This window comes from Sycon ciliatum, chromosome 5 (assembly GCF_964019385.1).
Source record: "Sycon ciliatum chromosome 5, ocSycCili1.1, whole genome shotgun sequence".
Classification (NCBI taxonomy): Eukaryota; Metazoa; Porifera; class Calcarea; order Leucosolenida; family Sycettidae; genus Sycon; species Sycon ciliatum.
Genome location: NC_088647.1, coordinates 35,366,984 through 35,385,134, shown reverse-complemented (window position 1 = coordinate 35,385,134; position 18,151 = coordinate 35,366,984). Strand labels below are relative to the sequence as shown.

The 18,151-nt window shown below is 48.8% G+C and overlaps 2 protein-coding genes across 2 annotated transcripts; both read right to left on the bottom strand.

Annotated features, from left to right (window-relative positions):
* Positions 1 to 647: 647 nt before the first annotated feature.
* Positions 648 to 4,606, bottom strand: LOC135818484 (prosaposin-like). Its single transcript, XM_065331868.1, has 3 exons — positions 4,280 to 4,606; positions 3,568 to 3,654; positions 648 to 2,031 (listed from the first exon to the last, which is right to left on the bottom strand). The coding sequence occupies exons 1-3, from the start codon at positions 4,496 to 4,498 to the stop codon at positions 1,063 to 1,065; spliced, it is 1,275 nt and encodes a 424-aa protein (XP_065187940.1). The 5' UTR covers positions 4,499 to 4,606; the 3' UTR covers positions 648 to 1,062.
* Positions 4,607 to 5,695: 1,089 nt separating this feature from the next.
* LOC135818482 (protein RER1-like) lies at positions 5,696 to 17,762 on the bottom strand. The gene is made up of 6 exons (XM_065331867.1): positions 17,551 to 17,762; positions 12,832 to 12,936; positions 12,518 to 12,623; positions 11,562 to 11,640; positions 10,970 to 11,105; positions 5,696 to 6,510 (listed from the first exon to the last, which is right to left on the bottom strand). The coding sequence occupies exons 1-6, from the start codon at positions 17,629 to 17,631 to the stop codon at positions 6,421 to 6,423; spliced, it is 597 nt and encodes a 198-aa protein (XP_065187939.1). The 5' UTR covers positions 17,632 to 17,762; the 3' UTR covers positions 5,696 to 6,420.
* Positions 17,763 to 18,151: the final 389 nt, after the last annotated feature.

Sequence of the window (18,151 nt, the reverse complement as noted above, 5' to 3'; positions counted from 1 at the left end):
ATCCAGTCAGTGCTTCATCATGCTGAGCAACAGCAGCTAGCAGCAGCAAGCACAACACAGTCATACACAACTTTCTGACAGATATCCCGGGAAACTAACTAAATTACTTACAAGCTAGCCTTAATGTTTAGGCCATAGAGGCGCGCATAGTGCCGACTGCATGAATACAATGCATAGCCAGATCATCTGGCAGCGTGTCCAAGGTCGAAGGACTTAGGTCCAATACAAGGTCCCGGAAGGTCGAAGGACTTAGTTAGGTCCAATACAAGGTCCAAGGTCGAAGGACTTGGTTAGGTCCAATACAAGGTCCAAGGACTTTGGTCCAATGCAAGGTCCAAGGTCGAAGGACTTAGTTAGGTCCAATGCAAGGTCCAAGGACTTAGTTAGGTCCAAGGTCCAAGGACTTAGTTAGGTCCAATACAAGGTCCAAGGTCGAAGGACTTAGTTAGGTCCAATACAAGGTCCAAGGTCGAAGGACTTAGTTAGGTCCAATACAAGGTCGAGTGACTTTGGTCCAATGCAAGGTCCAAGGTTGAAGGAACACAACACAACATACTGGTATCCACTGCACTACACAGCCATGTACACAGCCATGTACACAGCCATGTACATGCTTCAGACTTTCATTGACCAAAACCACTTACAAGTAATTTTAAAAAGATACAGCACACACCTGAAACATGCAACGGCAACGAGGGGTAACAATTCTGAAAAATCTTCCAGCTGCAATACTGTGACAAAATGAGCAGGCTGGCCTGGGCCAGAGAAAAGGAGAGTGACAGAAACGAAAGAGAGAAATCTTGCCCGGTGATGCCTGTTAGGTACCATAAACGCAACACATTTCCTCAGTGTATACTATGCACCATCAACTTCAATCGGGGATAGACTAGCACAATACATCATGGCGTGTAGCTCGCAGAGATGGAACGAACGGTGTTATAGCATGTGTGGATTCAGGCAAGTACGGAACAATCACGGCAGCAGTGCCTTCAGATGTTCAACAGGCAAGGAGGTGGGGGCATATACCGTGCCGCCGCTGTCATTCAGTCGCCGCCGACACACCTATACGACCTGCCTGACGGGCATGACTTCCTGGGGCAGGTCGGTGCACAGCTGGATCTCAGCACAGATCTGGTCCGGGTTGACCTTTTCAGCTAGCTGAGCGATGATCTGTGGTGCGTACTGGTCGACCAGGTCCTTACACTGGTTCTGGTAAGATCCGGGCAGGTAGTCGCAGATGTTGTCGATCAGCTGCTCGACCTCCTCGACGGTAGAGTTCTGCTTCAGCAGGCTCTGCACGTAGGTCATGACCTGCTCGCACACCTGGCAGTAGGGCTTGTCACTGACGCCCTGCTGGACGCGCGGCAGCTTGCTGCCCGTGCAGGCGTGGATGGCCGTGCAGATCACCTCGGGCGCGGCCTTGTTGATCAGCAGGTTGATGATTTCTGGGCCGAGCTGATCGATGAGCTGCTTGCACTCGCTCGCTACGGTCTTGGGCAGGATGGAGCAGACTTTCTCAATGGCGGCAATGATCTGAGCCTCGGTAGAGTTGTTACCAAGCTCCGCTTCCACCTTCGAGATGACAAACTCGCAGATCGTGCACAGGGGTCCTGCCTCAGGAGCATTGACGGGAGCGACGGACTCGACGACGGGCACGACGAGCGAGGCGTTGGTGCACAGGCCGATGGCAGTGCAGATCGTCTCCGGGTTGGCCTTGGAGATGAGCAGGTTGATGATCTGCGGGCCCTCGCTTTCTATCAGTGTCTTGCACTGGTCCTTGACCGTGGCGGGCAGAATGTCACAGATTTTCTCCACGGTGGCGATAATCTCGGCCTCCGTAGCGTTGGCCTGCAGCTCTTGCTCCACCTTGCTGATGGCAAACTCGCAGATTGTACAGAACTCGCCGGCGGCTGGCTTCTCCGCGGCGATGGGCTGGTGCTGTTGCTCGTCCTCGACCATCAGAGGGACATCTTCTTGCGGCGACAGGATGACGGGACCGGGTCCCATTGGCAGATTGAGCAGACCACCGCTCTGTGTGTATAGGGTTAGCATGCCGCAATGCACGGGGAACAGAGAAGGCAAAGACAGAATGTCCGCCGCCATCACACATGCATACACACGCCGAGACACAGACAGTCAGACACACACAGACACACACGGAGACACAAACACACCATACAACCGGTTACACGGGTAAGGGACATCAGTATTAGCAGACTCCATTGCAGCCATTGACATTAGGTTTTCTCAGTGTATCACCCTCATGATGAGTCCGGCCAGACAATTTGGTAAATCTTTCAAGTGACAAATGCAGCAAAGACATTAAAGGGGAAGTATACCCTAAGATCAAATTTCCACCAGTTGTAGTCTTCGGGGTGCTGAGTCGAATGGTGAATGGTCTTGGTCCGAGGAAGCTGAGACGCTCCCTTCCTCCTTTATTGCCAATCGAACTCGCCACTTCCACCGAAACTGGGTTAATGCGCCCTACTAGATGGGGATTTGTATGCAAAATGTCACTAAAAGCGCCATTTCCGACGTTCTTATAAAAGCACGGATGACCGCGATTGGCCCACATGTTGTAGTCTTTTGGACGCTGAGTCGACTGGTTTCGGTCCGAGAAGGCTGCGATGCAGCGTTCGGCCCTTATTCCCAATCGAACTTGGTTGAATAAGCGGTCACGTGCTCCTGCGCCAGTCACCTGGTCACCATGCCTGCAGGCTACAACTTACAACCTGTTTGGGTGCGTTCCTGTCACTCGAGGTGAACCTTTGACTGAGTTGAACCTTGGTGTGAAAGTTGTAGCCTGCAGGCACGGTGACCAGGTGACTGGTGTATGCATGAGCACGTGACCACTTATTCAACTATGTTCGATTGGGAATAAGGGCCGAACGCTGCATCGCAGCCTTCTCGGACCAAAGCCAGTCGACTCAGCGTCCAAAAGACTACAACATGTGGGCCAATCGCGGTCATCCGTGCTTTTATAAGAACGAAATGACGCTTTTAGTGACATTTCGCATACAAATCCCCATCTAGTAGGGCACATTCACCCAGTTTCGGTGGAAGTGGCGAGTTCGACTGGGAATAAAGGAGGAAGGGAGTGTATCAGCTTCCTCGGACCAAGACCATTCACCATTCGACTTAGCACCCCGGAGACTACAACGGGTGAACAATTGATTTTACGGTATACTTCCCCTTCATGACGTGGACTTCTGTACCCTTTCCGAGTCACAAATTCATCTGAGTTGGACGATGCCTTGTGTGTGCGCGAGAAAGAAAGAAAGAAAGGAAGAAAGAGAGAGAGAGAGAGAGAGAGAGAGAGCACGCAGGTCGTCAATTTCGAGTGGCTTTCGGCACTGCAATGTTACATCAGTCCGGAATTACTTGCTGCAATTGCTGAGGGCAGCGCACAACTGGCTCCTGTCTATAAAGAACAGTGCTTATGCTCCACAGGCTTTCAATGCACATAACTTAGTGGCCAGAATAAATGGGAAGGAAGCCAGCACTCGACCAGACTGTTACTGCTTGACTTGAATCACTGGCCAGTGGACTCACTCGGACTGTACTTACCAGCTGCTGCATGAAGCTGTTGTTACACAGGTGCAGTTCATCGCAGATTTGCTGTGGGGTGATCTTGGCGGCGATCATGTTGACAATCTGAAAGAGAAGTACACACACACACACACACACACACACACACACACATCAGATCTCCACTTGGAATTAAGCCGCCGAGTGCACCGCGTCTCAGTCGAGGCGCAACATCACACAGTTGCAGTTCGAACTTTGAGAGAGTACGAACTAATTGACCACCCAGGAGGATTGAGAGCAAGAAAGACAAGCCCACAACACAAACACACAGACACACAGACACACACATGCATGTACGCACTCATAAATAATAATTCACTCCTATACAATCATGCATATACGACACGTGCGCGCTATGCACGCACGCACAATGCCCCCAATCAAATGAATAACTCCCCTGTTTCGAACTCCACGCACTACGCAAAACAGACTGTCAGTTAGTATCTCGCTGGACCAATGCGGCATTACCACCACGCACTCCAAATTAATTTCCGACCAGGTCAAGAACACTCACTCGAAAAGGCTCTACTACTAGCGCACACCTCCGCTCTTGGAGTTTAGTGGTTAGTCCTTAGCCTTAGGAAAATATCAAAATTACGAATATTAGCAATAGCGTAAATAATTGTGTGTTGCCGACCTACATCTGTCGGACAGAATACTACATGTACTGTACAGTACATGGCGGCCTTACCTCTGGGACGTATTGGCCAACGTACTGCTTGCACTCATCCGAGATGCCTGGGATGGCGTCGCAGATCTTGTTCACCGTGTCCTCGATCTCCTTGATGGTGGTGTTGCTCTTCAGCTGCGTGTCAATGGTGCTGACCACCAACTTGCAGGTTGCACAGTCATCTAGCGCACGGCCAGACACCATAGCGACTAGCGCCAAGAAGATAGCGACCTTCATCATCTTGACTTTGGTGGGAGAAGCGGAGGACACTCGACAAATAATAATTATTATTGTGATGAAGAGAAAACGGAACAACCTACAGATCGAGCGCTAGTTGTAGTTGCACTGCACAAGAAGGCTGAAGAAAAAACTTGTCATGCTCTATTTGAAATCTGCACTTGCGACACGTAGATCTACACAGCGCCTAGTGTGCAAATCGTGTGCGCTGGCGCTAGCTAGCTGCAGGCTGGCGGTGACTTCATGCATTTCGCAAAAGGGCAAGGGTTTTGAGTTTTGACTGGTGTCGACATGTCGTGGTGAGGCACCGCCATCTCATGCATTCAGAATCAGTGTGATCCAAGTCGGATCGCGGAATGCTGGTAGAAGGAGTCATCGGGTGATTGATAGGCGATGGCCACCTAGCTAGTCTCATGACCCGTCACGTGTCACATCACGTGAAGTCGACTCTCCAAATAAGGCTTGATTTGTGTTGGTGTTGACTGTTGGTGGCGGACAGCAAGGGAGTGTAAAACAATCATGATGACGTTTTACCCTGGCACAGATTCATACCAATCATAGAATCATACTCGTACTCACAGAGCTGCAACTGCAAGACTACTGTAAGTGTAACTAAGTAAGTGTAAGAGACAGGCGTATAAAAAGGCATGTGATGATAACATGGCACGAGTCGTACTAGTACTAGTAGTAGTAGAACATTTTTCCAGGTGCCAAATACATAAAGTCTACTGTTCTCCTTTTTTTTTTGACAGCACAAGTAACAGTTAGTTCTGTGCAGGTGGCATGACATCATGACATGGAGGAGCTGTTCTCCAGTCTAACTACAAAGTATGTACAAAATACGTGCACACAGTGGTACAGCTTCAGGCAGTTCAGAGTCAAGTGAGTCATGCAGGTAGCTGCATAACAGACTACCTGTACTCGTACTGGGTACTGCACGTGTGCATGCCGGTATGACGATGCATACATACAGACTAACAGCTGCAAGATGAAGCCAACCATGCAGATGTCGACGGCGCAGGCCGGTAACAACGTGCTTTGCCAATGCCCTGAACCATAGGGCAATGGACGCCTGTAGGTTTCGACACCACCGTCCCCAACAGCGCCGGATGGGCGTCACATGCATAACCACCACAAGCACGTGAAAAATCTAGGTTTTCTCGCTCATCACATGCACAGGTCAGGACTAGCAACATCACGCCAGTTTCCACCAGGTTCAAACGTTTACTTCACTGCAAATGTAGCCACGAGGAAAACGAGAAAGGCGTCAAAATAACAAAATACACATAGGGCAGCGACAACAAAAGCGGGGAGATTGCAGCACAGGGCTCCAGTCCTCAACATATCTACAAACAGTCACAAACAACACCGAAACGCTCGAGTACAGGAATATACAGAACTCTGCAGAAGGATATTTATTTCCACACGTGCGCACAAGCACACTCGTGCACACAGACACAGGCACACAGACACACAGACAAACATACACACAGGCACACACCTGCATACAAACACATGTACACACACCGACACACCAGCGCATAAAAAACGAAAGATAACAACGGCTAAGTAATCGGCTGCAGACGTGTCGTGATAGCATCGAATAAGTAAGCACATTTAAAAATGATTGAAAACAGGTGGTAAATAGCATGCAAACTCATGGCAGCTGGACAAATGAATCCATAATCAGGACAAGGAGCTGAAGGCACACTACGTGGTGAGGTCACTCCAGCTTCATGACTACAACCAACCAAGAGAGGGTGATGACTGAACAGTGGGTGATCAAGGATAATGACGCCCTGCGCAACGCACCGGGAATTTGCTAGTGTTGCTGTGCGCGATGCTATCAATTGTCGCAATGCACTATTGTTGCACATAACACCGCTTACGCAGCCCATACCCGTGGCTGAGTGCACTCAGCGTGCTCAGCTTGTCACAACTTTGCCCGTGTCTTCCTTGCCAGCGTAACGCCGCTTACCATGGGAGAATGGCAAGTACCGATAGCGAATCATATGCTGGAGAGAGAGAGAGAGAGAGAGAGAGAGAGAGAGAGAGAGAGAGAGAGAGAGAGAGAGAGGATTAGAAAAGAGACGAACGTGTACTCGGACAGATTCAGACAAGGGTACCCCCCCCCCCCCCCTCTCAAGTAAGCAAGAAACCCAGAATCAAGCTTTGCACAGACACTTGGCTGTCCCGAGATCAATCCACACACAACAGCAAATTCTCAATGTACAGACCAGGGAGTCGTAAAATACCGGCATTTTATGACTCTCTGGTGCAGACAGTACATTCGTGTTCGTTGTGGACTCAAAAGTACAGTGCAAAGGAATGAGGCTAAATCTGGTAGAAATGAAAGTAAAATTCTATAAGTCAAGTGAGAATTCAAGTCGGCAGGAAAAGCGCGAGCTCTCACGAGGGAGCAACACACGCAGTGGCGTGTCCAGGATTTGGCTGAGGGGGGGGGGTTGCGGCCTGGACGCGGTGGGGATAGATGACATCATGCTACTGTCCCGGGTCGGCCATTTTGAAAATGATGTCAAGAAGCCGTGAATCTCACACACCACGAAAAACAAAATGTATTTAAATCATTTATTGTACATGTATTTCCATAGCTTGCATCACTAAATTAATAATGAATATTATTATGAACTCGGATGGTGAGCCAATATAGTTATGATGAAGAAAGGAAAAGGACAAAATGTTACGAGTTATGACAAACTGTCCACCAACGTAACCAGATCTTATACAGCCAGCAAGTGCGACAAAATGGCACAAAACTGACTGGTCAGTTTTGTGCCATTTTGTCGCACTTGCTGGCTTGTCAGTTTTGTGCCATTTTGTCCTTTTCCTTTCTTCATCATAATATTATTATGAATTAATAATGAAGGGATATAGCAGTTGCCTCTGCACATGGTAAGTACACACAGCTTTGCTTCAAAGTTCGGCAGGGCACGTCAACAGGAGAGAGAAGTTACAAATCGGGGCAGTTACCTTCGGACTCCTCCTGGACAGGGTTCACCAACAGCATTCTCCGAGGATGAGCTGAAGCAAACCTGCATGTCCAATACAGCACCCAGATCCAGAGGAATGCTCTTGTGGCAATGCAGAAGCACAAGGGCATTCAGTCGTGACTGCGTCATGGTGCTGCGGCGTTCCGTTTTGATAAACTTCAGGGTGGAGTTAGCACGTTCGACGCCAGCGGATGTCACAGGAATGACAAGAACAAGCTGCAAGATGCGCGAGATGTTTGGGTTGAGTATGGAATTGGTTTCCTTGACAGTACTGGGGAGAGAAGTTGGATGTTGTCCTGCTGGGCGCATTTCCCACTTCTTCATCCACAGCTCCACTTCAGCTCTGAAGCTGCTCTTGTCTGGGAGATCAGAAGCATAGGCTGCCTCTATGTTGGCAATGTGATCGGATGACATGTGATCCAAGTTGGCAGGGAGAAGAAGGAGTGCCTGGATGGCCTTCTGGTTCCGGGAACTGAAACGACTGCCCATTTCAGAAATAACCGAATCCAGGAACGGCACGAAAACTGACCTGCGCCAGTACTCCTCTGCATCGGAGGCAGGCACATTGCTACGCTGTGTCTGGCGTGCTGAAGTGCGAGGAATGACTGGTTTCTCTCTCCCATGGACAGCTGTTAGACTGCAAATTTCACCATAGACCTTCTTGAATGATATGTCCGCCTCCTCGCGGTGACCTTGAAAGACAGCGACGACTCCGGATATCTGGGAGTATGCTTCCAATATATCCAAATGTGAACCTTGGAGAAGAGCACTCAGACCTTTCAGGTATGCAGAGACGAAAACGTTACAGTGCAAGGAGACAATAAAGTCATCCGATGATATTGCTCGGAGCAGTCCATTTGCCTCCGTGACTGACTTGCCATCAAACTTGGCCAGCTCACAAGGTTTCTCAATGCCAGCTTCAGCTTGCTGGTCATGCGTTGGTGCTGAGGATTGGCCACATATCACCTCCAGGCAGAACACAACAGCCTCATACACCTGCCTGAAATCCATGATGGCCGTGTGCCGCTCAACCCACCTGGTAGCAGACAGCAGCTTCAGCTTCAGGGTTGGGATTGGTTCTTTTCCCTCTTGCGTACGGTGGTAGTTAAGCCAGGCAGTGGAGGTTTCAAGGCATCGCTGACGCTTCGGTGAGTATTTGAAGAAGATGCCCAGTGCCTGCAGGTCTGATAGCATGCACTGGACAGACTTCACAGCGCAAGCCTTGGTCAGCACCAGGTTTAACTGATGGCTGGCACAATGGTTGTAATGGGCTTCAGGTACTACTTGACTGAACTTCGCCTGGCAGCCATTCAGATGTCCACTCATTGCTCCGGCACCGTCGTAGGCTTGAGCGCGGCAGAACTTTGGGTTGAGACCAATCCGCTTCAGCTCACCCATTATCGTGTCACAAATAGCTGCGCCAGTAGCAGACTTGCACTCAGCAAATGAAACCAGGCTTTCTGTGGCCTCTCCGTCACAAATGTACCGCACAGAAATACCAAGCTGCTCCCATCCACTGACGTCCTTGACCTCATCGGCCTGAATACCGTAATAGTGAGTCGCGGACATTCTTGACAATGGACGCCGTTATCTCGTCACCCATACATACAAGCAGCTGGTTCTTGGCCGTGTTCGACAGGTAAGTTGCATTTTTTGCGCAAGTTTGCAGATGGTCGTGCAGCACTGTATCGCCGCTTGCCACAGCAAACCGAATCAACGCACGGAAATTGCCTTCTGGATCACCATCTCCAGTCAGATCATCGCGGTGTCCGCGAAGGGCAAGGCCTTGTCTTCCAGCCAATTCCAGGCAGCGCAGAATAGACAAGAGAACTTGTCTGTTCTTCCGAACACGTTCTTGTGACCGTTCCGTAATTGTGGCGTCAATGCGTTGCTGTGGGTTCTCAGCTACGGAGATGAAGTGCGACAGCTTGGCAATCGAATCAGCATGGTACTCCAGGCGACCATGGGCATCTAAGTCCTCTCCAAGCTTCTTGAAATTTCGGTGGACTTTGGTGATCAGGGTGTCTGCCCTTCTCGATCCACCTCGGTGAAGAGTGGGGAAGAGAACGCAGGGCAAGCAATACACGCCAGCCGCTGATACGTCTCCTTCGCCGTCGTGATACGCCAGCCACTCGTGCTTCTCAAACAAAGACAGCTGGAGGAATCGCTTCGATGTGCCCGACTGCTTTCTCTTGTCAGCAAGTAGCGAGAACGGCAGCGAGCAACCGGGCACTGGTTTTCTGGACCGAATCAACTGCAATTTCTGCGAGTCCGACAATTTCTCACCACGCAAAGCATCCTTGACATAGGCAGCTGTGCTATGTTCTGGCTGCTCGCTGACAACCAGTGCTTCCACGTCTGGAGGAGTCTGCTCGGAAACTTCCGTAAGTTCAACTGGAGCAGGAATCGGCAGAGCGGCAGCGGCAGCAGGAGTTTCGTCGCTACAAGAACGCTTTGCAAAAATCCATCCAGGCTCTGCTGGCTAGAGCCTGGCCTTTTGGGATGTCGCTGAGACATCGTCGAAAAGTCTTCGCGACAGAGTCAACCAAATCAGATTCGAACGCCGAGGCGATAAATCAGAGCTCGAAAGATCGTTCAAGTTAGTTACTAGTTCTGAAGAGCTTTCCTGTGACAAGTTCACTTTATCCGCTTGCACAGCGCTGCACATCGCAGATCGCGTATACATGGTATACGGGATTACCTATCGACGCGTATATTATCGCCGATAGTATACGCGTCGATAGGTAATCCCGTGCACTTCGCGTATACTACGTACGTACTACACACAGTCGAGAGTCTCCCGGCCAGACCTGACGCGACGAGTGCGTCCCAGCAGTGATGATCAGTTTAGTGTGAAATGAACAGTGACTGCAGCACAGTGACTGGCCGTGCATACTAGTCTGTCTGTACTGTGCACAGTCAACCAGGCCGCTCAGCCTCAAGCACCATGCAACCGCTTTTGGACGCTCGTTTCCAGCGGACATGCACTGCACTCGTCTGCAGGATGCGGGTGAGTGCAGCATGCCTGGCGTTGTTTATTTTTCGAAACCTAGGTCGAAACTTTTGAGCCCCCCCCCCCCCCCCCCTAAACCCGCCACTGACACGATTCCCCAGAATTCTAAAAGGCAGAATTCAAACCAGGGCTGGCAACACCCTGCCACAGCACTCAACTGGCCAGGTCAGCGAGATACGCATAGCCCAAGCGACACAGGTACTCTTACCTTACTGTAGTGCATTCAGAAATAACTGAGTTCTAGGTTCTTCAATCTCGACTTGAGCCAATTTAGGATCCAACCCCAGATCTTGATTTTGTAATTTGGTTTTTGACCTGCAGCTTCACATAGCAGGTCAGGTTAAACCTGGCCAATTTTTATATAAAACTTAGCTGACCACAGTGTTATGAACTTGAAAGAATTGTTCACAGTACAGGTATGGGAAAGTGATGAGCAGACGGACGTCTTACCTGTATTTGCTTCTTCATAATCATGACGAAGAGAGTGATGAAATAGATGACGAGAACGGGCCAGAAGACGGGAATGTTGAACATTTGAAAGCAGGTCATGAAGAGAGCCAAGACGGTCGCGTACGTGATGCCGTGCCTGAGATGGGTGCAGTCAAACAGCGGACAACACGATATCAGCGTGCGCAATTTGCTTGTACAGACAGCACGCCACAAAGTCAATAGCACTGTTCAAACTGGAATCGCTTGTACAAACATTACACCACAAAACCAATAGCACTGTTCAAACTGGAATAGCTTGACAAGTGCAGACATCACACTACAAAGCCAAAAGCGCTGTTCAAACTGGAATCGCTCGTACAGACTGGAATCGCTTGTTCAGACAGTACACCACAAAACCAATATCACATTTCAAACTGGCACCAAGCGAGGGCAGGGTTGGCCTCACTATACTACTGATACTGTCAATGTTGCATACAATAGCCGGGAGTATGCTTGTTTCAAGCCGACACGAGGGCTAGGCTTCTATTCAAGTCAAACCCGCATCTGCATACACCTGTTGTACCGCACATCACACCAGACAGCTACAACTTACCAGAACTTGAACTCGGGAAGGCGGCGAATGAACGGCTTGAACTCCGCATCGGCCTTTGTTGGCAGTGAAGGCCCGTCAGCTAAGAACAAAGAGAAGACTCAGAGACGTGAACGGGAATACCTTGAGAGGAAACAGTTCCAATGTGGAGCACCAACGTCGACTAGTAACAGCATTTTACAATGCCCGCCGATCAGCAAAAATTAGCACCGCAAACTACACTTGCCTTCAACCCGTTGGTCAGGTAAAGTTCACAGAAAAACTACACTTGAATTCTTAGCCAGCGGTGAATACCACTGACCCTGCAAGTTGCTTGATGACCAGCCAGCAGGGAAACGTCATCACAGCACTACCGACTACATGCCAAGAATGCAAGAGATAATGAACATTGTGCTGAGCTTTTCGAGGACCATTCGTCAGCATGGACTGTGACGTACTCATGTACATGTACTAGTAACAGCCAAACGGCGTGCACCCACATTTTCGAATTATTATTGATGCGCACCTTGGTGTACTTAAAACTGCAGTTCACGCATCCTATACAGCCAAGATGATGACCCCATGAGTCATCATTAGTCAGTGAGCACCACATTAAAAATGCTGTTCTGGACATGGGAATGCCGACAACACAACATGACTCTGCGTTGTTCCTTGCCACCTGGGGTACTTCCCCCCCAAAAAAGTTACCCCCCCCCCCCCCCCCACCACCGCCATCTCGGCATGCACTCCAGTAAGTTTGTGCGCTAAAAGCTGTGATCAAATTTTTGTAATAGTGTGTGGTCTGTCCAACAACCAGGTAGTTCCAAGTTGCCCAGACACCGGGACGGCATACATACCCTCATGGGTTGAGTACGGGTACAACAGTGCACACAGGTATGCCGGGCTGAGTACGGGGGGGGGGGGGGGGGGGGGGACAGTAGTGCACACAGGTACAGGTAGCGTTACGCCATGCCCCTTACCATTCTCCTGCACTTCCGCTAGCGCGGGGTCGATTTTCGGCGTCAGGAACGCAATGAAGAGATTGAGCATATAGATACCGAGGCCGTAAGCAATGATGTACCAGCCCTGCACCACAGAGGACAAACAGACATTACATTGTGTGGCACTGGTCTGTCAAAGGTCATGCACACTAGATTGATGACAGCACAGCAGCGATTCTGAACACGTCCACACATGTACACATACACAACCCCCCCCCCCCCCCACCTACACGCGCACACACACACACACGTACACACGTATGTACAGACAGAGTAGAGGCTACCCATCTCACCTGAAGCAGAATGATTCGTGCCATGAATATTAGAAGCAGCAGCAGGCATACAACCCATCGTGGAGTAACGTGCGGCGTGATGTCATCCAAAAACTTTTGATGTCTCTGCAGCGAGACACGGAAAGAGGGGAGAGTGCAAAACGGCCAATGAAATTACCAGTATTAAAGTCCACCACAGCACTGAAGGTTACGCCTAGCACAGAGCTGATCCACAACAGTGCCGTTGGCTTGAGTATGCTACAGCGTGTACGGGGCATTCAAGGGGGATTTGTGGGACCGGCCGAGTCCCGATCAGGGATGATCTCTCGGCCCATGGAAACTCCACTTGAAGAGCCATCCACTAGCAGGCCCGACTGTAGTATTGTGGCGTTACACGCAAGTATAATTCGACAACCACGCTTGGAAGTGATACGTTATCAATTTGCCATCCAGCATTGCACAACAGTAGACCTAGGCTAGGGCATTGTGACTCTGAGGGTGCGTTCTTAAATCCTCTCCGAAAAGTTGGACACTCCCCGAAAAGTTCGAGAGCTGTTCTTATATCCTCTCCAACTTTTAGGAGGCTCTCCAAAGCTCTCCAAGCTTCAGAGGTGGTTGAAACTTGGAGATTCCCGCGGTTTGGGATCAGCGCATGCGAACTACGACTAAAAGCCACGTGTTCATCATGAGTGTACGCATTTCCCTTTTCGCATAAGTGCATACTACATGCATCACTTAAGATCGCGGTCCCTTTGGCGCTTCATTTTGCTTGACATGTGCAAAATATCTCCGAATTCTTCGAGACCCGTTCTTGAATAATCCCAGTTTCTTCGACTTCTCTTTTCTTCTTCTCCAAAAAAGTTAGAGAATATAAGAACACACCCTAAGTTTCAAGAACACTGCCTGTTCATCAGAAAACATGGTGCATTATACCGGAAGGCTAGAGAGCTCTGTAGTGAATTCCATGTTTTCTACGGGAACAACCACAACTTGCATGGCAGAGGAGTCGGACATTGTGCTCAGACTACTTCACGTACTAGTATCCCCCCCCCCCCCTGCCCCAAACAAAAATTGGCTCTCTCTCTCATCTATTTCTCTACTGTATAAGCAGAAAATTTCGTCGGTCAATAATTTCGTCCAACTCCAAAGAAAGGGAGTTCGTCCGGTTGTAAATTTCGTCCATGGATTACAAGAGTGTATTGAAAAGATGGACAAATCAATATTATAGCAATGAAAAATATCAATTGTGCACTCATAACCATGTATAAACAATTAAAATGAAACAATTCCAGAACGTTTTCGTGTGACCATCATCAGTGGAACATCGTCACATAGTAAGAATCACTAAAACAACCAGATATATAGCTAGAGCAATATGACACACGAAAACAATCTGGAATTGTTTCATATTAATTGTTTATACATGGTTATGAGTGCACAATTGATATTTTTCATTGCTATTTTACGACTGTTGTCTCCTCGTCGGTTATTTAAATCAATATTAGTCCGGCATTTAATTTAGTCCAACAGCTCGTTGGACGAAAAAGACGAAATTAAATTCCAGACGAATATTTCTGCTTGTACAGTACTTCATACCATACTAAGAGTACAGAACACAAAGAGTGTGCAACTGCCCGCACAACCTCTATACATTGCTGTGATGGCAACACTTCACATTACGTGGCATGGTTTAAAAGGTTACACTGGCAAACAGTGCAAAGTGACCCCAAGAAAAGCTTAACCCAAATCAGGGTTGTGTACAACCCTGTATCTATCATGCAACGGGTGCAAATAACGTTTACGGGTTCGTCACGCGATGTGAAGTTCTGACGTCGCAGACCTCATAGCTGGAGTTACACAATTGGCGGATATGTACTCTTGCTCATACTGGTCGCATCAGCAACTACAAAAGTATGGCACGGGGAATCATTGGTGCATAGACTAACTGCCAAACCAATGTCCTTCTTGGACAATTTCAGTCAATAGTTGGACAGCATGATCGACAAGAGCTCTCGTACTCTCATCATGGGTGATTTTAATGCGGACGTAATAAAGGAAAAAAGGGACTCGATTCAACCTCTCGCAGCAACACTGTGCCAAGTCGTTACCCCTGTCCGTTTTGTGCCTTATTGTCGCACTATCCGACTGTACATTATCTCGTTGCCTTGGTGGACTGTTAATCAAAACTCGTAGCATTTTGGTCCTTTCTCTTATACAGTAAACCTGTAACTAAAGACCACCGTGACTAGCGACCAGCCTGGTACTACAGACCACTTCGCCAGGCATGGACGGTCTCACACTCATATAATTATTTTGGTTGTGCGGTGCAATCCTCTAACTCAGGACCACCTGCCACTAAAGACCGCTTTCTCTGGCCCCAAGGGGTGGTCAATAGTCACAGGTTTTATTGTACATGAATCCTAACGAATACTATTGGCTCACCAAGCGATCTTGCAGCAACACGGTGCAGTATTTTCTTCAAAAACACGGTCCTGGGGACCAACTCAAATGCTACCTAGCACTTGTTCGGATGTAGCACTGTGCGTGGAAAATGTCTTCCTTTCACAATGGGTGTGCTTGCTGATTAGCCCTGGCAGAACCTCAAAGCGCACCGAATAAGTACAGTGAAGATGGATGTGAGGAACTGTGGCGGTGTGTCGACAACCACTTTTGCTGGTTCCCTATTAGCTACCTACCATAAAGTACCGTAAAAGTCCGTAAATAAGTACGTATTTACTTTCGAATTTAGTGCCCACACTCGTACTAACTTTCGGGCGGGTACTGACTTTCGGGCATGAACTAACTTTCGGACCTGACTTGTGTGCAGTGGAGACGTCATTTTCATGTAGATGTACATGCTACACACTGCATGTGCGCATCGTACCGGTACTTATTTCGGGCAGTATGTTTATCGGGCTTGACTTGACTTCAACAGACAGAGCCAAAACAATGAAGGGGGTATTTCTTTCGGGCAGGTACTTATTTACGGACTTGTACGGTACTCTCTCTCTCTCTCTCCCCCTCCCCCCCCCCCCCCCTCCCGTCTTTTTCTCTCTGTCGATATTCTATTTGTGGAGCAACTTCAGAATGATAGCATCGAGTCGATATGCTGTATACTGCTGGCATGGGCATGGAAATCCGGTCGAATGACCGGGACTGTTGCCCTCAGTGCGTACAGAACGTTGCATGTGCGCACCACATGCGTACTCACGGCTGCATGGCCAGCGCCCTGGGGCCGCTTGACCTCCGACCGGATTTCCCTGTCCACGACAGTAGTATGCATGTAGTTTGCACGTGCATACAACCAGCTGAGAGCTACACACTGACAATGAGTTCATTCGGCGGAAGCAGGTGAATGCAACGGCGAATCGTACCGTAGGGCAAGTTTCACCATCTTTTCACTTGATCGCGTCTGAACTACACTACAACATGTTACATATTTACCAGCCTTGATGTAACTCCCACCCCTGCTGTGAAGCCAGCTGGGATGCAGCACAGCGTGGGATGCAGCACAGCGTGGGATGCAGCACAGCGTGGGATGCAGCACAGCGTGGGATGCAGCACAGCGTGGGGAAATCAACACCACCTTACTAGTTACAGTATACCAAGTACAGTGGTCCCATTATAAACCAGCACCATTATTTTTGTGCTGCAGAAGTTCTGCTGGATTAGGGAGGATGCTGGATTGACAGATCTGATTTACTGCTGCAATGTGCATGAAGGGGACTTTGGCTACTGAAAATTATGCTGGTTTATTGAGGGTTTCACGGAGAATTTCAAAGTTTTAGGAAATTAGAGGCCACATGCCACGTACTGCTCTTTTCTCTCCGAAACTCAACACTTGCAAGCCAGATTATGAAAGAAAGAAAAAATCATCAGTCACACCGCTGGGACTCGAACCAGGGACCTTGCTATCCACGAGCAATAGAGCAGTACGTGGCATGCGGCCTCTAATTTCCTAAAACTTTGAAATTCTCCGTGAAGTCCAAATTTGAAATTGCAATTTGTATTTGCTTGCAGTGGACATAGTTTGATGCGATCCCCATGACATCAAGCGAATGGCCGAGGGCCCTCTTGATTGGTGTGAGTTGCCAGTATGATGCAAGCCAGATGTGGATTGATCGAAGAAGGATAGATTTACCATCACTGTGGATAAGAGTCATACTGTAGCTCAGTTGGTTAGAGTATTGCTTGCGAATAGCAAGGTCCCTGGTTCGAGTCCCGGTGGTGTGACTGATGATTTTTTCTTTCTTTCATATCTGGCTTGCAAGTGTTGAGTTTCGGAGAGAAAAGAGCAGTACGTGGGGGGCTAAAAGGTTTATTGAGGGTGCTGGATTAAAGAGGGAAATCTGTGAAACTGATGTGACTGGCCTGCAGTAGGCATCTTCTCTATTTCGCCTTGGTTTATATGCTGTGTTCCTAAATTGCTGAAAGCGCATGGTGATACTCTTTCTTCGATTTCTGCTTTAAACAGCTGGGAAGGGTTAAATAGTGTATCCACTAGAAGCATTTCCCACTCCTGTCGAAACATTTTGCATACAGACAGGAAATTGTTTCTACGATGTCACTTGGAAATAATTTCAAATGAACAAGATGCAGCCCCGCAAAAAAATCTAGCAGGCTCAAAGGGAAAGTTGAAATCGTACCAACTGTAGGATTGATAATTTGCTATTATTTAGAAAGGTATAATTGGAAAACACATACTACATACTAGTATCGAGAATGTAAGAGAAAACAAACCTGGGCGATGCTTCTGATGAATTTGGAAAAGAATCCTTCTGACGAAGGAGCTGCCTGCTCATCACTAAACGATGACGCCATGGCGTCCTCAAAATCAGCAGGCACTATCAGATGCAAGCCACGAATAAATACACCTTGAACAACTCAAACTGGAACTGGACCGCCGGACTCACTCAACAACAAAATTATCAGAAGCCAGTTCACGCCAAATCAAAACAAAGGAAGAAAATCGAAAAATTAATGAAAAAATCAGACCTCACGATCACATGCGCGAAACTCCGTTAGCGTATAGCACGTTATCTACACAACGCGACGTACACGCCGCGCCGGCGCGCGCCGCGTTGCTCACGATGCGCTGCACGAAGGCGCCACCCGTACCCGCGGCGCGGACGTACACGTACACGCATCGACGGGGCAGGGATTCTACGTGTCTAGATTTTTTCAGGTGAAGCCTGACGACTACGATGAAGCTGTCCAGCTGTTCGACGGCACAGCTAGCTACAGGCATCCACATCACCATGATCACCGCCGCGGGCAACCGCTACCTGGGTTCAGCCATAGGCACAGGCCAGGAAATCAGCTCTGAGCTCCGCACCCTTTT